Raw genomic sequence first — 22,369 nt, 5'->3', positions numbered from 1 at the left:
TCATAATTTTTGAAAAATTTTTGCAAAAAACTACGTACGAAAAAATAAAAGCGTCTAAAGAGTTATCTATTACAGCCTAGTATTTCATTATTGTAATTATCGTAAGCGTCCTTTTTAAACAACAATAAGACCTGTCACCGAAAGAGGTGGGCCACTTACAATAGATAGCAGAATAACTTCTACACTTCTTTTATTTTGAAATTTACATTCTTCAAGTTTTCAGGCAGCTGCAATTCAATTTCCAAACTGAATGGATGCCGCACTGCCGTCCCACACTCTCAGAAATCGGGTAGTAGTACTCACCCCCCCCCCCCCCCCCCCTTGCACCATATACATCTTTCCGAAAAACACTCGATCCCAGGGGCAACAAACCATTTTCAAGCCCAGTCGCTGAGTTTAAGGCTAGACTCTCACCGGCGTCCCTCCTAACCCTAACCGAGTGGACTGTGATTTCAATAGGCGCAGCCTGCGAAGGCGCAGTTTCAAACGCTGCTGGCGGCTAAATTCTCGTCTTTTCCCGCTATATCTTGTGTTTCATGGTAGGTGTATTTTACCGAGGAGAGTGAGAAAGCATTGTACCACAGTTGAAAAAACGAAAAAAAAAGAAAAAAAAAGAAGCTGTAAACTATTTTTGTTGGGTACTTGCGCGACAGAACGAATGCGACTGAAATGTATAGTTCTAGTTATTTTGTGTTTTTTTCTTACGAGAAGTTTTCACGGCGCCGCGGGATTCGCCGCATGTGAAACGACAAAGCGCTTTGCTGTCAAAAATAAATTGCACCAGAAGAGGGCCGAGAGGCATGCATTTTTCACGCTCACAAATATCGTGTTTACCGATAGACAGGACACGGACATACAATTGAGGAAGTGTTAACGTTCGAACAATATATCGTACATACCACACACGATGCAGCGTTATCCGGAAAAAAAATTATTTGAGAAAGTTCTCAAATAACACAGTTACAGTCGACAACAGTCGCATCTTGACGATCGGACGGAATCCGAGATGACTTCGTTTTGGGGCACGTTTTGGGGAGAGCTTCCTTTTTAACAACCGCACCAAGGCAAAGGAACGAACGTGACTGACCCGTCTCTCACCCCAACCCGGACAACTATTTTTGGAGATGACTGAAGATTCCACGCGGATTATCTCTTGGTGTGGGGAGAACAATGTTCGCAAAATCGTGTCTAGGGTCGTTCGACGTCCTTCACCCTCTTCGTTTCCCGTGAATGTAAAGCAAAAAAAGCTTGAATGGCAGACACTCACCAGCCTTATTTCTCACAATGGAAAATAAAAAGTGTACGCAGCACGCATAAAAAAAAAAAAAAATTAAGTGGAAACTTTCAAGAGGGGCGAGAAAGCGTCGAATGCAAAACCGGAAAGAACATAGGTAGAAAACTGCGCTGAGCAGGTCTTCACTGACCGAGAGAGTGGCAGAAAATTTCTAGCTGATAGAGGGCGCAAGAGTCGCACCAGCCGCATCCAACGTTACTAGATCCCTTCAGTTGTCAAACTCCCCCGGCGGCAGACGTCGATGCGTGGCCCATTTTCGTTTCCGCTCTGAGACAACGGTTAGTTCTGAAGCTTCCGCATATGGTTCAGGTCGCTAGGGCTACACTGGGGCTGAGAATTAGAGTTTTGTAAAAAGTACTGTAGTTTTGCAGTAAATTGTTTTCTATTGAAAGAGTAGGTTTATTTTGCTTGGGAGTATTAGACCCCCTATTTCTTAGAGTGTAGGTTCACTTATTCAGCCGCCCTTTATCTTCATCAGCAGGGAGACTGCAACAACAAGGTTTTTCTGAGAAACCCTACTTAACACTTTAGACTTTTGGTGTTTCCTCTGTGACGTTCGGTTAATTTTGACTGACCTGAATGCAAAGCGAACTTCCCAAGACACCTTCATGAACTTTGTGCCAAAAATATTACTTATAAAAACGTATTTGAAAGCAGACACACAAAAGTTATACACTATATGTTTTTAGCTAGCAAAAAACAATAACAACATAGGGGCAAAGTTTGAAAGTAGGAAATAATACGAGGAGCTATCATGCGTTAGGTGGGGGACATTTAACGATTCCAGAATAGAAGAGACGTGTCAATCTCAGTGTGGACGGGTCAGGTGCCGAGCAGTACGTAGGGGTCATTGTTGCGGACCGACTGTTTCTTACCTGTAGCGGTACTTTCGTGCCTGAGGCGTCTGTGAAGCGAAGAGTTTAGCGAAGAGAACCCGCGTGATGTTAAGAAAGAGAAAGAAGTTCACCTGTAAAGAGACAGTAATGGAAGATCAGACTCCTTGGTGTTACTGTTTCACGAGAAGTAGAAAATACTACTTGTAGAGCGGGTTAGGAAAGGTTATATCCAGAGCGTGTTCTGACATTTCGGAACACGCGGATTCATTCTAGGTTTGTAACTAGAGTTTCGTGGTTCCGAGGTTTATTATTTCCTGGTATTTGGGGGTGTGCTTTTTGTGTGGTAGCGACTGGCCATGGGTGTGGCCAGAGCGAACCAGGTGCGTGTGAAGATGATGTGCTCCCGCTTGCACGGGGCACGAGACTGAGAGCTGGACTCGCACGAGAACAGGGTCTGGACTCGATCGAAGCAGGGATCAGTTATGCTGATGTAAATAAGAGGAATTACATAAAACATGGTGTCAGAAGTGGGATTACCGTTTCGTCGGCGCCTGTGTCGATCTTAAATCTCACTGGCTCGGACTGGATTAACACGTCAACCTCCCAACTACTAACTTGCGGAGATGTCACTATTCCAAGGAAACCGACGTTGGGACCTGGAGCTTCTACGAAGTCCACTCTTTTTGACAGGCATACCTCGGAGAAGTGTCCTTTCTTGTGGCAATTTGTGCATACTTTGGACCGCGCTGGACACGAAGTGCGTGGATGCGTGTCTCTCCCACACCACCTGCATCGTGTTCGGTTGTCTGATGGCATGGTTAGCGGACGTTGCTGGTATGGAGTGTTTTCCCTCTGTCTTCTATCGTCAGGACCCTCGCGTTCGTTTGTACTGAGGGCCGTAGAAGCAGTTTTTTCTTTGTCCGATGACGAAATCTTGTGGACGTTCGAATTTCGATCCTGGTTTAGTTCCTCCTGTTGTTTGCGCACGCTTTCTACTAGTCGGGCTGTTTCCAGCGCTGTCTGAAGCGTTAGTTCGGATGTACAGGGTCTGGACTCGATCGAAGCAGGGACCAGTTATGCTGATGTAAATAAGAGGAATTACATAAAACACTTTTTTTTTATAAATTATGAATGGTCATAGTCATCTGAAACGTCATAGTCATAATGTTCAAGGACAGCTCCGCGATATTGTGAAAACCAGCTCCGGAGTTAATTTTCGGGGTATATCTGCGTATACCGAAATGTTGAAATTCTAGTCATAACCTAACTTGGGGTGCCTGTACAACCGAAACAGAAACAGAATTTTCGAAAGAGCTCCGAAAAGCGTCTGGTATCATCTGCTTTATCAAGCTGTTCATATAGAGCGAGGGTTGCCGAATACAATATAACTAAAAGACTGTGGCCCGCGGAGTGCCGTGGTCTTTTCGTGGCATTATTAATGCGTACATTTCATCACCATCTGCGCAGCTTTCCGCGAATTCCGCCTTCAAAAATGACCGGCGCGTGAGAGAAACATAAACAAGAAAATAAGTGGCCCGATGCTGAAATAAACATGAGGCCCAACTACGGCCCGGCCAGGTCAAAGCGTAATGAGGGAGCAGAGTGCGCTGCCCGCGCAGTCGTCCATTGTCGGCGCGGCGCCTGGCGAATGCTTTGCTCAAAATAGACGGACCCCGCGCTCGTTACATGAATAAACGAAACGTCGCGATGAACTCTCACCGAGCAGATTGCAAGGTGCAGCGGAGTGGCTGCCCTTTGGCCCCTCGTCGGGAGATACTGCACTGCGTTTCACCTTACCCTGGGACCGGCAGAGGACGCCACAAGCCATTGGAGCCGTTCAAGTGCCGTGTGAGAGTCGCGTCACCCCCGAAGACACTGATCGACGCGCGAGGCGTGTATTCACGTGATGCGTTCACAGCGCTGGATTGGCGGGAACGGCTCGTATAGCGTCCTTTACCGTACATCGTAAGCTATAACGCAGTATAGACAGAGACAGTAGAGTCACTTGCAATTGCCAACGGTCACGTGGTTAAGTGAGAATGTGCCTATGCCCTAGTGAAAGCAACTTTTTTTGCTGTTTGCTCGAATAGGAAGGCGTACAGAAGAGGACTGTGTCTCCTTGCGGATAATGCCGGATTTGCAGGCACGGAACCGCTACAACAGGGTCTTTTTAGCAAACCGTTACCCCGTTCCCCGTACCGGACTACCGGAGCCTTTGAAGCACGCTTTTAAGTGCGCGCACGGGTGATACCGTGACCGCTGCGGTATCAGGTTTCCGATGTTCCGTTAGTGCGGTACGCGGAACACGTTAACGGTTTGCTAAACGTCTCCAATGCAATGTACAAACCGTATACGTAGTACATAGGTCCCCGGATTCTTGACGACAGCGAAATGGATTGGACTTAATACTGTGTTTGTGACGCGATAGAACCTTCGGTGGCAATTGAAATCCAACCAGGAAGCAAAATGGGATTTATCCAACTCTTTCGACGAAAATAATTGGCGTTGTCTCGAGCCACCAACTGCAGGAGCGGAACCAGCGACTGACGCGATAGCGTAGATACCGATACCAGCGTAATCTAAATTTTGCTTGATATGTCATGTTTCAGAGGTATACACTAATAAAAAAAAAATTAAATAACATAACTCTGCGTCTATCTGGTCAAATTCAGAATTACGTAATTGCGACTAGTAAAACTTAACTCCCCAAACATATTTGTCAGCTGACAGATCATGACCAATGTCCAGGAACCCGTCTTCTTGGTGAATGGTGTAATATAGTATATAATGGTGTAATATAGAGATGCCTTGACTGTTGTCCCTTTTTTGTCCGACGTCTCCGGTTCCTCAAACCTGTGTAACATCAACCTGCTCGCCTGCCTATTCACTCTATCTTCAACAATATACAAGGTGAGAAAATGCAGTGCGCATAATTTCCGTCAAGGTGATGAAGAAAAACATAATTTTTCTAGTGTACATACAAGGCGATTAGTTGCAATTAAATTTTACTAATCTAGGGTAGGCTATATGTAAGAGCTAAGCTTGTAATAGCTGTAATATCTAATTACTGTTTGCAAAATTCGGTGTCATTAAAAAAAGCCAATCCACAGAAGTGTACGTCAGGAATTATGAAATAATAAACAAATGCGTGGTTGTGTCGCGACCACCGTTTGCCCTTACGAAGCCAGTGTTTCATTTTAAGCTCAGACTAGACACGCAACATATTTTGGTTCCAATCGTAGCCACTCGAAAAGGGCTCCCGCCGGGTGCGGCATAATTGCCGACATGATAACAACTTACTGCGTGCCACCTATCGCGCAGTATTTGCTTATTTTAGTGTTGCGTAAGGTACATCAACAATATACTTGAAGTAAAGCACAAAGTAAAAGGGAGGTCATGTACTTGAAGTAAAGTAGTAAGTACATGGGTTACGATGTACTTGAATTAAAGTACTATACATACAATGTACTTCCAAAAAGTATAAGTGGATTGAATACAATCGTTCATGGTGTCCTCTTATTCTCTATACAATGTTTTCCTTTACAAAAATTAGCAATGAGTTTCAATTCAATATCTAATGTACTCTATCAGAATACACTAGAAACTCATTTGAAACTTAAATAATTTGTGCAAGGCTTTATTTTTTTAACCGGCATGCATTGTTTAGGGGTAATCAAAGGTGCATCTTTTTTTTACGGAAATGGCGGCAGATATTACATAAAGTCCAGTGGACAACAAGCAGTTGTTTTACTCTCGCTGACGAAATCGTTAACACAAAAAAACTTATAAGTCACCTATTTGTATCAGTCTCATTCCGCCATTAATTTCCTCAGAGAATGACCAGATAGTGTCTCGAAAAATGATAGCGCGTTTTCACATGACAATAAGCCATTTGTTTGGCTTTAAAAATTGGGGATTCTACTTCGAAGTCGGGAGTAGTATTTTCCTCAAAGAGTTCGAGAACAACTGCGTTAGTAAAGTGCAATTAGAGGCCCAGAAGATGTACTTCAAATAAAGGACAAGTTTTCTAGACCTGTTTGAATTAGTACATAAAGTACCATGCAGTTAAATTACTTCTCAACACTGCCTTTTTTTTTTGTATGTAAAAACATTGGAGAAATTATTAAGGATTCCCGAACGATCTTCAAATCTTGGAAGATCTTTATATTCTAAGATTGGGAAGGAAAGACAACGCAAAGAGTTCACTTTTGCGTTACCCTTTAGCTCCCGATTCTTCAAGTTCAGCACAAACTACGGGAGCACGAGATGAGCTTCAGAGTGGGTGCAGCATTTTGTGGCCTCCTTTGAGCGAGGATGCAGTGGGTACTCCTCCGGCAGTCGGCGAGAGTTCCTACGCTCGGGAGAAGTGAGGACAAGCACGTTTTTCAAACGACTCGTCTCCTGAAGTGCCGATAAAGGAAGAGACGCGTCTTCGGCGCTAATTCCGCAGTTACTTGGCCTCACTCGCGACGTGTCCGCACCCCGCGCCTCATAGTAGGATCCTTGCAGTGAGGGCTCGTGAACAATTTAGGGAATTTTGATCCCTTAATCTAATTCACTTCCTCCTTCCCGCTCTGCCTAAGTCACATGCTTTCCCCCTTTTCGCAGATATCAGCCCGTTGCCCAACATCTCATAGATTTTTTATGCAGGAATATTTGTTGACAAGCAGACCTACCACTGAAATTTGAAAGTAATTTATAATTTGAATAGAACTTTCTCAAAAAAGGAATTAAAATAAACTTTTAAGTACAGAAATAAATATGTAAATGAAAGTTGAAAAACTACTTAGAAAAGAAGTTAAACTACATAAGTTGGGTAAAGCAGTTGAACTACGTTCACGTCTGGTTTTTTGAAACCAGTCTGATATAAACCAATGTACGTGATTTGCATAATATATATATATATAAATAATTAATTTTCTCAAGAAACGTACGATGTTTTTCAGTCTTTTTTTTTTATCCAGGTTATAATATAGTGCTTGGTCGGCTGAGCGCGCACCCTGAGTAAGAGAACACTATCAAGTGTACCGGAAAAGCCACATAACTGCTTCTTCTAGTAATTTGAAAATATGTGTTCAAGGCTGCTATTTTATTGATTTTACCTGGCGCCCTTTGTGCGCCTCTAAGAAACAATTGCTGTTAGAACGTATAATATATGAATATGTATTTGGTCCGGATGTAGTGACTGCCAGGGAAATTAATTATTTCAGGTATCGCTCTACAAACAAGGCCAAGCAAGCTTCTCCAAGGCCAGGTTTGAAGATATGTAAATAAATCTTTAGTTTAAAATTAATGACTTCATTGGTTTAACAACGTGTCCACGAAGGGAACAGCCCAACTTTCTTAATAGCACGGGAAGTACAATCATTTATTGCGTTTAATAGTCGCTTCAAGTGTGCCACGCAACATTCCTACATAATAGGTGGTTCAAACCGCTATCGTTTTTTTACGTTAAAAGAAAGGCCGAAGGCATATGGAAAACATATTTCTACTATGATCGTTCATTGTTAATCGTCTATACGTGCAGACACATTGTGTCACTTTAAATGCAATGACTGAAACTACTGAAAGGAGCTTTGCTAGCGGCATAAACTGTAGTCAGGTAAATCGTAAAGATTTTGCCAAACGGCCCTCCAAAGTCAAGTTACCACCATATAGGGTGCTCTTGCAAGAAGCACAAACAGTCCGCAACCGAGGAGCACGTTGCGCTGCCGTTGCGTATCTCGTCATCGCTATTGCATTTTCCAGTTTTCCCGAGAAGCTATCGCTTGCCCGGACTGGTACGAGGAGGTGTTTTTCTACTCTATCTTTAACTCGTGTACGAATATATAAATGCAGCTAGTAGGACTATATAGGTCAACTTGGAAATAAATCTAGAATAAAGTTATTTACAAAGATATAAGAAAGAACATCCGGTCAAACTGTTGAACATCAAATTTCTTGAAAACTGTAGGCTTAGGAAAACAAAACTGAACAACACATTCGTTTGTGCGTGTGGTGCCCACATTTTTTACCTAATTCTTATGTCTCCAAGACATGTTCATAGGTCTGTGTGCATGCCACTACCTGCTTTCTGAAAGTAAAGAAATGCTATCGCTTGATGTCGAAGCGCTTTATGAAATCTGGAATTACAGTCAGTGCGCTGGCGATCGGGAGGAAGTTTACTATGATGAATTTAACCCGATACTGGGGAACGAGGAGGGAGACTTAGTGGAGTTCCACTGTAAAATATTCTTCCTCCTTGTTCTCCACTCGCGGGTTGAAATAATCGTCATGAAACATGTTGGAAATGCCGATCGGAATTTGTAGGTGGTGTGATCAAAATGTTGCGGGACTGAATTTGGTAGAGTAAAAAGAGAAGATAGCAGAGTGATTCGCGCGCAACAGTCTGAGGCAGGGAGCTTCCTGCGTCAGTATGCCAAAGGGCATCGCTCTGGGAACATTTGGAACAGTGCTACACTGTTTTGTTTGACCACATTCATGACCACAATGACGATCTCTCCATAGACTGCACACCAAAGAGAAAGAGCGAACATCAATTTTTGACGCCATACTTAGCGAATCTACAACAGAGACGTTTGAAATAACTTAGAATGTTTATTTCAAAAAGCAGTGAGATGCCCGAGGTGTTTTGGATGTCAATCGTGCTTCAAGAATGGCAGAACGTCACTGAAATGAAGGAAAGTTTCAATGGAGACGCCTTACCACTCTTCGTATTCTAGTGATGTTCAGCCTTTCTTGAAGCACGGGTCCCACTGCTTTTTGACCCAACCCTGTTGAATAATTTCAAAGGTCCGCGTTTTGATATTTTCTGAGCTTGAAGCAGAATTGATGCTCGTTTTCGTCCTGGTTTGCAGCCTATGGTGAAATCGCTATTGTGCCCGTGCACATGGTCGCAAAAACTCGTGTAGCGCAGCTCGAAATATGCACAAAGCGACGCAACTTTGTATAACGAGATAGAAAAGTCCATTCTTTAGACAGCTTCTCGCACATCACGGTGCTGCACTCTTTTTACGCGACAAAATCAGTCCCGTAACTTTTTGAACAAACCTCGTAATAACTGTAAGGTAAGCTTAAAAATATCAGTTGACGAGTGGAAATAATACTCGCCTATTCCTATTGCTTAAGGTATTAATAATCAAGTCTTATTGCGTAAAGTTTCCGTCATTTCTCGTTATCCTAATGAACATGTCAAACTGCCGGATTACATGCATAAAAGAAATCACTAACAGACGATAAAAAACTAGCCATTCTAGGAATTGCCCGATATGCCCCGAAAAGAAAGGCTGCGGGCAGATAACCACACGCGAGAAATGCGTCGAAACTGCGGTTTGAGTAGCCAGTTCCACGGCAATCCAAATGATATTTGACAATAGTTACGAAGGAGTATCTCATGCTCACGTGCATATTATTTCAATAACAAAAAAAAAAACCATAGTAGAGTATTTGTTTCCAGACGAATCAAATGACGCACGTTCAACCATTTAAATACGCGCATGCTGTAGTCAGGGGAAGCATAAGCAACTGAGCACGTGGTCTATTATCGTTAAACGCTTCTACTTGCTTCGCCATTGGTTCCTTGGCGGCCTTATCGGCTAATGCAGCAGTCCCATTGGCTGCGGAGCAGTAATGGCATGTTCGAGACTCGTCTGTACCTGACATAGCGGACACATATTTTCTCATTAGCTTCATTAGAATTTCAAAAGCGAGAAGCAGAATATTATACCCCGTTTCATATCAAGTCCGAGCCTCTCTAAGGCTACGAGCCAAAAGGCTAATCGAGCTTTTTGGAAAGCGCTAGACCAGGACACTCATCGTATATATTTGCACGTGTTACCGCCAACCGATCCAACCAAGCGCCATGATTGATCCTGTCGTGATATCGGGTTTTAGTTTTTGCGTTTGTGCTCTTTTCTATCGGAAATAGCAGTTGGCCCTTTCTCCGACTTCAGTTGAAACGGAGAATAGAACAAACCAACCTCGCCACCGGCACCGCGCGTGTTACCTGATGCCTGCCCTCTCCATCAGCGAACGTAGAATCTTCTCAAAATGTTCATAACACGCAACTTCTACAACGTCTTTTTCTTTTTCTTTTCTCTCTGTTGAACGCGCAGTCTCGTTTTCCGAGACACGCTCGGACTCCGCGTGAAGGAGGATTTTCGTTTCTTTCTCCACTCGTGTTTAACGGGTGCCTCGAGGCTTTTCGCCTTAACGTTTCGTTTTGAACGCAATATTTATAAACAAAACCACCGTTGGAGGAAACGTTCACTCTAGGAAGTTTAAAGAACCTAAAATCAAATGTAATTCTTTTTGGTACAGAAAACGAATTCTGAAAACGCCAAACAAAACAACAAAAATGCGTTTCTTCAAGTAAAAAAAAAAAACATTTAGTTTTTGCGGGGAGAATAATAAATCCTGCAGCTTCTTGATACGGTTGTTAGAAAGAGTTTATTCGTCTCCCGCTACTTGTCATCGGAGTCCGTTTGAGCCAATAATGTCGGGCCCGTCACGTTCCGCCGATGCTTTTATGACCCAGAGTGTGTTCCATTCTGAATTTAAAAAAAAAAAAAGGAATACTGAATCTATGCCTGATTAAGAGTTAAAAAAAATAAAAGCCGTTTACAACTCCCAGTAACGCCGGATTACAGCGCTTGAGTAAATGAATGGAAGGGTACTGAGGGTAGGTGACTCCCTGTGGTCAGGTGACCTCAAGGGGGGGGGGGGGGAGGGGTCACGTCACCTAGGGGGGTCACGTGACCGGGGGAGGTCACGTGACCTGGGTGGTCCCCCAACCTTACGGTTACGCCGACGGCGACGGCGACGCCGCTCAAGCCGGAAACGGGAGCCTAAGAGCTGCGCTCTAAAATGCGCACGTGGGTGGGCGGGAAAATTTTGTCAATGCAAGTAAAGGCACTGGTACGCTTCGGTAAATTGTTGCGTACAAACGAGCGAGATCTATGGTTTGATGCAGGTACACTCAGCGTAAATATGGATTGGTCCAGTTTTGTGCCAGCCGCCAGTTGCAAAATGTAGCGTGGCGTGCCTCTAGCAAGAAAAGCTATTAAGCTGACTTGATAATAAGAAAGGCTCCCGTTTCAACTTTTTTTTTACTCCTGAAAATTTTAAGGTTTTTTTTTGTCTCCCAGCACGAACTCCGTTGGGTCAAATCACACTGCCGCACTATCAACTTATTTTGTTTTTTATGACAACAGTTTTTCGTCTTTATCTGTGTGAAAGGGCATCGTGTTTTAAATATTGAAATGCGTTAGTCCATTAGACGCCTCAGTGAGACTAAAAGTTTTTTTTTCTAACATTATTAGGTATAATAAGGGTGCTGATGTTTTCACAAAATTTGACAGCTCCGATTCGTTGACGTAAAATTGAATAGTCGTCTCGGTATATCTACCGGACGGGTTCGCATGGCACCGTCGTATCAATAGAATGTTTTAGTTCCAATGCGATTTATTCTAGCAAGTCATAGTCTTTATTGTCCTGAAAGGGGGGCTTGCCGACGGCGGAGGAGGCGACTTAAAGGAGACATAAAAAGGAAAAAAAAATATTATTTTTTTTCTGAGCAGCTGGATGTTAAAAAGTTTTAAAACTAATTTACAACGAAAAATAAAGTATTTAAATAGCTATATTTACCGCACGAAACGAATTTGTAGTTGGCACCCGCGAGCGCCGAGAAAATGTGGTCGCTATTTATCACATGACTGGCCGCTATTCGTCACGTGGCGCTTGGTCTCTTTCGGAAGCTTCCGATGGTCTCTAAAAGTTGCTTATTCATCTTCTTTTGAAGTGCAACACAAAACGAAGATTAATAAGTAAGTCTCGGAGCCCAAAGGAAGCTTCTGAAAGAGCGCAATCACCACATGAAAGACCTGTGCGCCGGTCAGAAATTGAGGGTGATGACGGCTGCTGTGCGCCCTTCCGGCGGCGGCGCCATGGAGATACGCCTTGAACCGGCGGCGCTCCCAAATTCATACTTTTCGAAACGTGTTGACAATGTTGGGGGATCGCAGTGTTGAAGGCGTAAACAATGTGATCACCGGAATTTTGTCGGCAAGCTTGGCGATTCCCGTGGTAATGTTTTGTTTTCAAATGTGGATTACACGCTGAACGCGATCATCGCGTAAGCATGTGATTTTAACTCGTGCCAACCAATGCCCCGACATATGTTTAATTAGTGGATAGAGCCCAATCACTGCAATGACGGGATTAGTCAAACCTTAACAATCTGTCGAACTCAGAACTTGCCCTGTGCTTTGCTAACCCAATCTCCCGGTAATGATAACCATTGGCAGCACATAATCGGCTCCAGGTCATGCGGCCGCTTGTACTGGTTGCGAATTTTGGGCGTAAACGCTTTTCGCTTTTCTCGATTTTTTTTTTTTTTGCGACTGTTATTGCTTGGAAAGAGATAAACTAAAGCGTGTTTGATAAATTATGCATCTTGAGAAATAATTCTAAGCGGTGTCTCCTGAATGAGAAACGAAGTGTTAAATGGCGCCTTTAAAATGACACAAAGATATTAACAAAAACAATTAAACGCACATTTCTTTTTTTAATGGAAGTATAATTGTTAGCGCAATATCTACGCCGCCAGACGAAATATAGGTAGTGAAATCCATGCTAGACTCTTCGCCGATTAACGAATAGCTACGCTCATTTTGTCGGCTCTTGTGAGTTGGAGAGATGATTGACGAGGGTGGTATGTTCGTTATGAAATTGTTTCTCCGTGCCGCAGTATTCATTAATTCGACATATTTGTATGTTTGAGAAACAACCTATGAAGGGTCATTATCGTTGTTTTTTTTTAAATTTTGTCGAGGCCTTATTTTTTGCTTTGTATTCAAACTATAACAAACATGGCTGGCGGCGAATGCAGCGAGCGGTTTTACACGCCAGGTAACTTGTTGAGGTCGCCTATTTTTATGGGTGCGAGTCGTTCCGCGCCCATCGAGGTGTTTAGAGTCTACCAACTTATTTTGCAGCAAACAACTGCCGTAAGTACGCGGCACTGGATCAGGTGCTTGTTTTCGTAGCGGGACTGGCGTAAGCCTAGCCTCCTACTTCAGCTATTTTCCTTCATCTGGCTTCTTTTCTTCGTTGGCTCTTTTTGATGCTGAATACATGTGTAGGCTCCCTTAAAGCGGCCGCGCTACTCTGAGATATAGAGCAATCGTTGTGGTGGTGACCATCGTTTTAGTATTTGAGAGGTAACCTGCACAGGTTAAAATTTCCAAGCTATTTGGCTGGCAAAAGTTGCGTGTTCGTCTCGCATCAGGTTTGTCCAGGTATCTTTTTATCATTTCGCTTCACAAGGAGCGTAGCTATCAAGTTTTGAGCACTAAATTTGCTTGCTATAAAGTGAATATTTTGGGTTGCCTTCAAATCGCTTGTCATGACGCTCACCCACCTCACTCGCAAACGCCATAAAAAAAAAGGCAAAAAATTTGAAAGGATTGTACATTGAGTCTGTCGAATATTTTATTTCTTTCGGTGGCTCTTTACCGCATATCAACGTACACTGACAGACGCTTGTTTTAGTCCGTGGCTCTTCCATAATGGAACGCTAGAACACAACTCTCAAGGTCTCATCTTCTCCGCGTTGCTGACGGTTGTAGACAGGGGCCGAATAGCACACGGACGCAAGTGATGGCGGATGCGGATAGGCGGCATTCATGGCCACGTCTAACTGGCGTTCAAAGTGGTAGTACAGTGTGTTCTCATAGCGGACAATGCCGACGCTGCCGGGCGTCTGCCCACACGACTAGCAGACGGTGTCAGATGGCAGTCTAGACGCACAGGAAATTACGACAGGGAGACATTTGGCTCGCGTACGTCTTCAGCCAAGCTGCCAAGCCAATCCAGCAGTAATTGGTGTGGACACCGTTTTGTGCGCGGGGCCTGGAGTGGGTGGTGAACTTCACCTAAATTGAACATAACGTCGCAAATAGTGCGGAAACCAAATTTTGTGAAATTGGTTTTGGAGAATATATGTTCCATTTAAGCGCTTTAAACAATTTTTTTTTTAAATTTCAGTGTTTTTTTAAGCTAGAAATCCTTCTGCGAGAAACAAACCGGAAATTCCGCAATGTAGTGTACACCAGAAGATACCTAATTAAACATCAATAAAGAAAACGACTTTTGTAGGTATTTACCCTAACTAATTTCAAATATTCTTCTAATAAAATCATCTAGGCAGTGGTAGCCGCGCGTTGCGGCAGGATACTGCCCAGAGCGGCATGACTACCGAAAGCTTGCGCTGCTCCTTCGCAGTAGGCTCTTCAGCGTGCTCCAGGAGCGTTGCCATTTCCCCGGTAGCCTGAAGCAATGCTATGCTAAAATTGCCTATGAGCATTCTAGGAACGGTAACAATCGACATTTCCTGGAAGCAGAGTTATGCAAATTTTCTGCGATTCTCTCGGTTGGTTTTTTGGCACAATTCGTTCAGCACTAATGGGATACTGAACCAAACATATCAAGGTTCATAATAAGTGACGCACCAACTTTCCACGAGCCAGCAGCCGCCGGTGTGCGCGAGCACACGCAACGAATTCGACGTCATGGTCCTCCATTCACGCTCAAGATGACTGACCAATGTATGGGCTCCGTGCCAAAAGAGAATAACGACAGGCTTTCAACCTCTACAAGTGAAAGCTGCGTGCATGTTAGACCAATTAATCGCATACCTTTTATACCGGACCAAACTGTAGAGATGAAAAGCCTGTTTTTATGCTCCTTCTCAGAGCCCACACATTTCACTCTCATCTTAAGCGTGGATGGAGGACTATGACGTCAATTTCGTTCCGTGCGCTCGCGCACACTGGCGGCTACTGGCTCGTGGAAAGATCGTGCTCCAGATATTATGGGCGCTGAAATGTTTGTTTCAGCATCACTTTAACGAGGAATGCTTCCGGAAATTCTGCCACACACTGTACGAATACCACCAAGAAGACAAGGGGTGCGCCTGTCTCTCAAACGACGTAAGCATCCTAACTGACAAAGCATAAAGGGCAGGGAGGAACTTCAGTTGTCCCGTCTTTAGCGCGAGGCCCTTACATCAACGAAGTTTCGGCGTCTTGTGCAACTCCCGCTCGTGCGCGCAGCCGGAGCACGGTATGGAGCGCTTGCTAGAGACCAGGCGTTAGAAATAATACACACACACGCATATACACCTGCCCTTCTCATTTTGTCAAAGGCTATAGTTGGTCCACGCAGCGCCACCTAACTTTCGTCAGCATCGCCGCTAGCGGGTTCGTACGGTGTCTCTTGTGTGGTGGCCACTCTTTCCGAGCTTGAGCTAATTTTCCGCTAGGGCGGGTCATGGATTCACCACCAATGAGGTCATGCGCCGGCGCCCTTGTCTTCTAGTGGTATTGGCCGGGGTCACCTGTTCAGGATGGTGCGTCTCACTGGGTAATACGGATCAGCCTGGATGTCTCCCGTTAGTTAGTTTGAACGAGCGCCGTTTTCGGATTAGCGTCCGCACAAAGCACAACTCGGCTCGACACTTCCCGATGATTTGGCCGATTCCTGACTACGAGAGTAGATCGAACAAGTTTCCGGAATGAAAATGAAAACAAGATATATCTGATTTAAGTTATACTTTATTTTGTTTGAAATAATCCCCCTGAAGCTCGACACGCTTGGTCCAGCGTTTCTACGGCTTTTTGATTCCCTCCCCGTAGTGACGTTCTTCCAGATCTCCAAAATACCTTTTCACAGCATCCATCACCTCTTCATTCGACACAAATCTCATTCCCGCCAGGAATCTTTTCAGCTTCGGGAATAGGTGGAAGTCCGAGGGAGCCACATCAGGAGACTGGTGGATGCGAAAGGAGTTTTAACTTCAGTTCTGTCAGTTTTTGCTGAGTTACTGCTCTTCAACGGGCGGGAACATTGTCGTGGTGAAAAAAAAGCAAACAAGAAACAACAACAAAAAAACAGCAACAACACCTGTATCTTGTCCATTCATCTGCGTTTCTTTTAAATTACTTGGTCCCGTGTGTTTAAAGTCAGGTATGTAGTACTGACCAGTAACAGGTTTTGCATTTTCAAGATATTGAATGAGGAGGATTCTTTTGGCATCCCCCCAAAAAACTGATGCCATCACCTTGCCAGCCGACTGATTGGTCTTTGCATTCCTCAGAGCCGATTCACCGGGCCCAGTTCATTCGCATGATTGAGGTCTTGTTTCTGGCGTGTAATGGAGAACCCAGGTCCCGTTCATTGGTACAAATTGTCGCTTGAAATTTGTTGGATTTGCCTGAAACACTTGCAAACCGTCGGTTGCCGTTCGGCCTCGAATGCATTTTCGCTCCGGATTGATCAAGTGCGGCACCCATCTTACAGGAAGCCTCTTTAATCTCAATTCATTGTGTAAAATATGTCCAAATTCTTTATGAACAGATACGTACTGCTTCCTCAATTTCACGAACTTTTATGTGGCAGTCTTTCCAATCCAAGTCATGAATTTTATCCGCAATTTTTGCGTGGTATCTGTTTTTAGACGTCCTGAACGTGGTTCAACAGTTACGTCCGTACGACCACGCTTGATTTTGGAAATCCGAAAACTCACGGTGGAAAGTGAAGCTGACGAGTCCTCAAGAACACAATTCAACCTGGATTTGACTTTAGTCGCAGTGTTTCTCTCAGAATAAAAAAAAGAAAATTATTTCCGCTCGCACTTTGCTTTTGTTCATTCTTGAAAACGTTCATGGGTTCTGGACTAGACTGCTTCCCAAAGCCAGACTTTTTGATATATCAATTTGACATTTGTGCCCATTTCATACAAAAGGGTGGCGAACAAATCGACATAAAATATCATGGAAAGAATAAAAGCCCCCTAAAGGCGATACCGGAAACTTTTCAATTTAACCTTTCCGCTCACTCCCAAGCTGATAGTGCAATGACAGCTATGCTTTCGCCGGACCAGTCGACCGCCTTACTTTTACAAACTGACCTCGCTCTCTGCACGCAGCTATTGGCGGGGTCGTGATCACGCGAGGAAAGATCGACGCATGACTGGTGTTTCAACGAGCATGTTGCTTCCACCGTAATGTCAGCTTACGAATGAAAAAAAGTACCGCACGTGGCACGTGACTTAACGTAACGTTTGAGCTATGAACCTGCTGGTAACGCTACTAGATTACCTCAGTCGGGGAACTCCCGCAGAGAGGAGCGCTCCTCCTCACTCACTGCAGTCCGCCTCCCGTCGTTTGAAGCGCCATCTAGATTTGCATTCCAGAACTGTGGGTTTCATAGAGTACGGTGGAACCCCATCGAGACGATGCGCTTCGAAACGTACGTATTCCATAGGTACACTGCAGTTACCATAACAGCCATCCGGCGCGTCTAACGACGGAGACGAGCCGTGGTGCGAGAAGGGGTGTACTGCTCGTGCAAGCAGCATCTTTGAGGAGTTCCGTAACTCAGCTACTCTAAAAGCGTTGCCTGTTGGTGAACAACAGCTCATCATAAAGGTCACAAAACAAATGCGGCACTACTGACTCCTAGCCGCTCCCGAATATGCTAATTTTCTCGTATTGAAAAAGAGCGCTACTGGGACGAGTGAAAAAAAAGTGAAAGCCGTTTACAACTCCCTGTAACACCGAATTAGAGCGCAGCTCTTGAGGAGGAGGAGGGAAGGGTACTGGGGGGTGAAGTGACCTGGGGGGGGGGTCACGTGACCTTGGGGAGTCATCAGTGACGATGACGATGCGGACTCCGATGACGTCATCTGTGATGATGACGATGACGATGCGGATGCCCCCCCGAAGTCACGTGACACCCCCAGGTCACGTGACCCCCGCCGAGGTCACGTGACCTCCCCAATGACGTCATCGTCACTGATGACGTCACCGGCATCCGCATCGTCATCGTCATCATCACAGATGACGTCATCAGTGACGTCACTGATGACCTCACCGGCATCCGCATTGTCATCGTCATCATCACTGATGACGTCATCAGTGACGTCACTGATGACGTCACCGGCATCCACATCGTCATCGTCATCATCACTGATGACGTCATCAGTGACGTCACCGGCATCCGCATCGTCATCGTCATCATCACTGATGACGTCACCAGTGACGTCACTGATCACGTCATCAGTGATGATGACGATGACGATGCGGATGCCGGTGACGTCATCGATGACGTCATCGGGGAGGTCACGTGACCTCGGGGGGGGGGGGGTCACGTGACCCTGGGGGTGGTCACGTGACCTGGGGGTGTCACGTGACCGGAAGGGGAGTCACGTGACCTCGGGGGGGGGGGGGGGGTCACGTGACCTTGGGGTGACCTTGGGGGTCACGTGACCTTGGGATCACCTTGGGGGCCACGTGACCTTGGGATGACCTTGGTTACGCCGACGGCGACGCCGCTCAAGCCGGGAACGGGCCCCTAAGAGCTGCGCTCTAAAAAAGTGAAAGCTGCTTACAACTTCCTGTAACGCCGAATTAGAGCGCAGCTCTTGAGGAGGAGGAGGTAAGGGCACTGGGGGGGGGTTAAACTAACCAGGGGGGGGGGTCACGTGACCTTGGGGGTCACGTGACCCCAATGCCGATGATGTCATCACTGACGTCACTGATGACGTCATCAGTGACGATGACGATGCGGGTACCGATGACGTCATTAGTGACGTCACTGATGACTTCACCAGTGATGATGACGATGACGATGCGAATGTCGGTGACGTCCTCAGTGACGTCGCTGATGACGTCATCAGTGATGATTACGATGACGATGCGGATGTCGGTAACGTCATCAGTGATGATGACCATGACGATACGGATGCCGGTGACGTCATCAGTGATGATGACGATGACGATGCGGATGCTGGTGACGTCATCAGTGACGATGACGATGACGATGTGGATGCCGGTGACGACATCAGTGACGTCACTGATGACGTCATCAGTGATGATGACGATGACGATGCGGATGTCGGTAACGTCATCAGTCATGATGACGATGACGATGCGGGTGCCGGTGACGTCATCAGTGATGATGACGATGACGATGTGGATGCCGGTGACGTCATCAGTGATGATGACGATGACGATGTGGATGCCGGTGACGTCATCAGTGACGATGACGTCATTGGGGGTCACGCGACATCGGCGGGGGTCACGTGACCTCAGGGGAGTCACGTGACTTCGGGGGTCACGTGACCTGGGGGGGGGTTACGTGCCCCCCACGAGGTCACGTGACCCCGGTGGGGGGCTCGCGCGGTGCATTATGGGACATTTCCCATGATGCACCGGTGTCACGTGACCTCGGGGGGGTCACGTGCCCCCCCACGAGGTCACGTGACCCCGATGGGGGGCTCGCGCGGTGCATTATGGGCCATTTCCCATGATGCACCGCGCGGTTACGCCGACGCCGACGCCGACGCCGACGGCGACGGCGACGCCGACGCCGCTCAAGCCGGAAACGGGCCCCTAAGAGCTGCGCTCTAAAAAAGAGATACAATGGAGTCCTATATACTTGCCCAAATGTCCCTTCCAGTAGCTATTACTTTTATCCTCGTAAATTTAGGGCGATGTGGCTGCGCGGAGATGAGTTGATAGGTGACAGATATAAGCCAGGTTGGTTAAAAAGATTTGTCAAATTCACCCTAAAGAAGGCCTTATTATTTTAAATTCAGCAGTCACCTGGCTTACTTAGCCAAACATAAACCCATAATATGTTTTGTGCCTGAATGACAGCCAAGTAAATGTTAGTGAAGTTATTAAATGCTCAAGTAAAATTGAGTTAATTCAATGGACGATCCGGTTGTAAAGTTTGTTCCCAAAAACAAATTCGGTGCAGCATAACTTTATCTCGGAGAAATCGAGGTGTATATTTAGCAATATGTATGTCCTAACTTTCTTACTTCTAATCGTTGTTTCTTTCGCTATTTATTTGTGCCATTTCTAAACATCACGATAGAGTGTTTTGATGAATTTTTATGTGGTACACATATCCTTGAAAGATGCCATTGCGCTTTACGGTGAAGACCAATAGCAAAAGCTCTATCTTTCACAACTACTAGGATTCTTTATTTGCTTCAAGTAGAAACTGAAGTGCAGATAAATAGGCAAATATGTCACAATAACCTCGTCAGACATCTGTACACCTTGATAAAACGCACGAAAAGTGTCCGCCATCTGGACTGCACAATTCGAGAATATCATATTGTGGAAACATGCTCAGCCGCAAGAGCGATTCTTAGCTTTATAAGTTTTGTTTTTTGAAGTTATTTAGTCGTTTGTCTATCCATTCATGTATCTATAAATACTTTTAGTACGTATGCATCACACAAATGAGCATTGCAGAATGTGGGAGGTAGGTGTTTATATATTAAACAAACATAGCTCAAGCTCAAAGAGAAGAAAAACAGCTACTAAAGGAAAAACTGAAGAACTCTCAGCACTAGTCTAACGTCATCAGCAATGATGGCCTGAATAAAGTTCTACAAAACAAAGCAGACATCAAAATTATGCGCGCACGGTACAGTTGACATCAGGCGCCTGTCCCAGCAGCGGCATTTCATATAAACCTCGCCAGCTTAGTACGTTATTTTACCTACGTATTTTAAGATCTCGAAAATGAACGAGTGTTATTATTTACGTATCCCTACCTTACCGCCTCCTTCCTATGACGCATTGAAAACAATATGCTACCTGCTCGACTGGGATGGTCGGTCCTATCGATCGCCTGAAACATCCACCCGTCCCGATAATATTTATTCCAAAATCATTAAGAACACAAAAGTCATATCTAATGCTTCTCCAAGTAATATTCTGGCAGTTCGTCGGTGGAAAATATTTCCTCTCTAAATGAAAGGTTGGAGAATGTATTCCGGTATTCATGAACGGTGATCACGCGCTTTGTTGAAACAATACGCCAACGGGTGTCCTTGACGTCACGCTGTAGCAGTGGCGTTGCTGTTGGCAGGCCTCATGCGTCGACCTTTGTACGAATTTTGTTTCTGCTCACACACAGTCCCCACACATCGTGTGGGAAGTGTGCAGTTGCCAAAACCTCGTGTGGGGCTGTTTGTGAACCGGGCGGTGTCCTATTAGCGACACGCGCGACCAAAAGCGTCGCTGTGGTCGCAATTCGAGATGGGTCGAAAGCTCACTGAGACGTCTGTTTGAATTAATTGTGTGTTTTTTGTGTGTGTTTTGATCGACGGTAAACAGAGAAATTCCAGATTGTTAACTGTGAAGATTTCGGTTCAACGCACGTTGCCTGGAGCGGATCTCGACGGGTGTGTTTTGTGTCTTAACACCCAGAGTTCCACTAAAAAAGTTCTGAACTCTCTGAACGGCAGTGCGTTCCGCTCTTCGTGTTTCTTTTGACTATGACTGTGCTTAAAGCGTCATGGTTACGAAATCTCAATTGGACCTAACTTAACTTCCAACACGCAGTAAATATTCACTTCTCTACCCCCTTCAGAAACTATGCTACCAGAATCCCGACATCCCGACTCAGAGTGACTTCCATCACACGAGTCATCACCATCTGGTAAATGAACTAGATGACGGTAGAAACATTGCCTTTCCAAAGAAATGTACTTTATTTGAAATCAATACGCTGTGCAGAAATTTAAATTCAAAGCTCCCAACATCTATCAATGCCACACCAGTATTAGCGATCATTTGTATTGGAGAAGTGACCGAAATGAAATGGTCGCAGGTTGATATATGCTGCGCAGGTGGACATGTGCATACTTTCGATTTCTTTTTCCCGTCTCTTTTTTCGGTTCGGAGTTATTTTATTTAGTTCGCCTCAGAGTATACGGCAAAATGTAAGGTAGGTTCTGAATATCATTCACTTAAAAATAGAGGCGTACGTCTTGATCAAATGCAATGGAGGCTGGAGTGGTATTTATGCTTCCGCAGCGGCGCTGCCGGAGGGGAATATTTTATGGCGTCTCGTCTCGTACGTATGTTGAAACTAGGCCCATGACTGCAACGCAACATTATATTTTGTGAAGTGGCTCGTTAACGTTTTCTCCTCAAAGTCTTCAAAGCAACCTCGGAATAAAACAAAAGACGCAGCGAATAAGTGGTTGGATTGTGTTTTTGTGACGTTCTGGCGTTGCTGGAAACGTGAACAAATAAACAACGTCAAACCGGTGCGGTGCTCGGTCTGAGTCGTGTCGTTGAGTTGTGTGACTCGATAAAGGCGATAAAGAAATTCCGTTACTATGGCCAGATGTTTGTGTACTGCGCATTCA

The 22,369-nt window shown here is 45.1% G+C and overlaps 1 protein-coding gene across 1 annotated transcript in view; it reads right to left on the bottom strand.

Annotated features, from left to right (window-relative positions):
* The window catches only part of LOC8042530 (parathyroid hormone/parathyroid hormone-related peptide receptor-like), a 123,515-nt gene that overhangs the window by 57,075 nt on the left and 44,071 nt on the right, over positions 1 to 22,369 (bottom strand). The window contains exon 7 of the mRNA XM_040214014.1: positions 2,170 to 2,261. Within this exon, the coding sequence (XP_040069948.1) occupies positions 2,170 to 2,261 (92 nt within the window). The remainder of the gene's footprint in view (positions 1 to 2,169; positions 2,262 to 22,369) is intronic.

The sequence above is a fragment of the Ixodes scapularis genome, unplaced genomic scaffold (assembly GCF_016920785.2).
Source record: "Ixodes scapularis isolate PalLabHiFi unplaced genomic scaffold, ASM1692078v2 PGA_scaffold5__190_contigs__length_132052651, whole genome shotgun sequence".
Classification (NCBI taxonomy): Eukaryota; Metazoa; Arthropoda; class Arachnida; order Ixodida; family Ixodidae; genus Ixodes; species Ixodes scapularis.
Note: the sequence above shows the minus strand (reverse complement) of the source record. Positions and strands in the feature narration are given on the sequence as shown.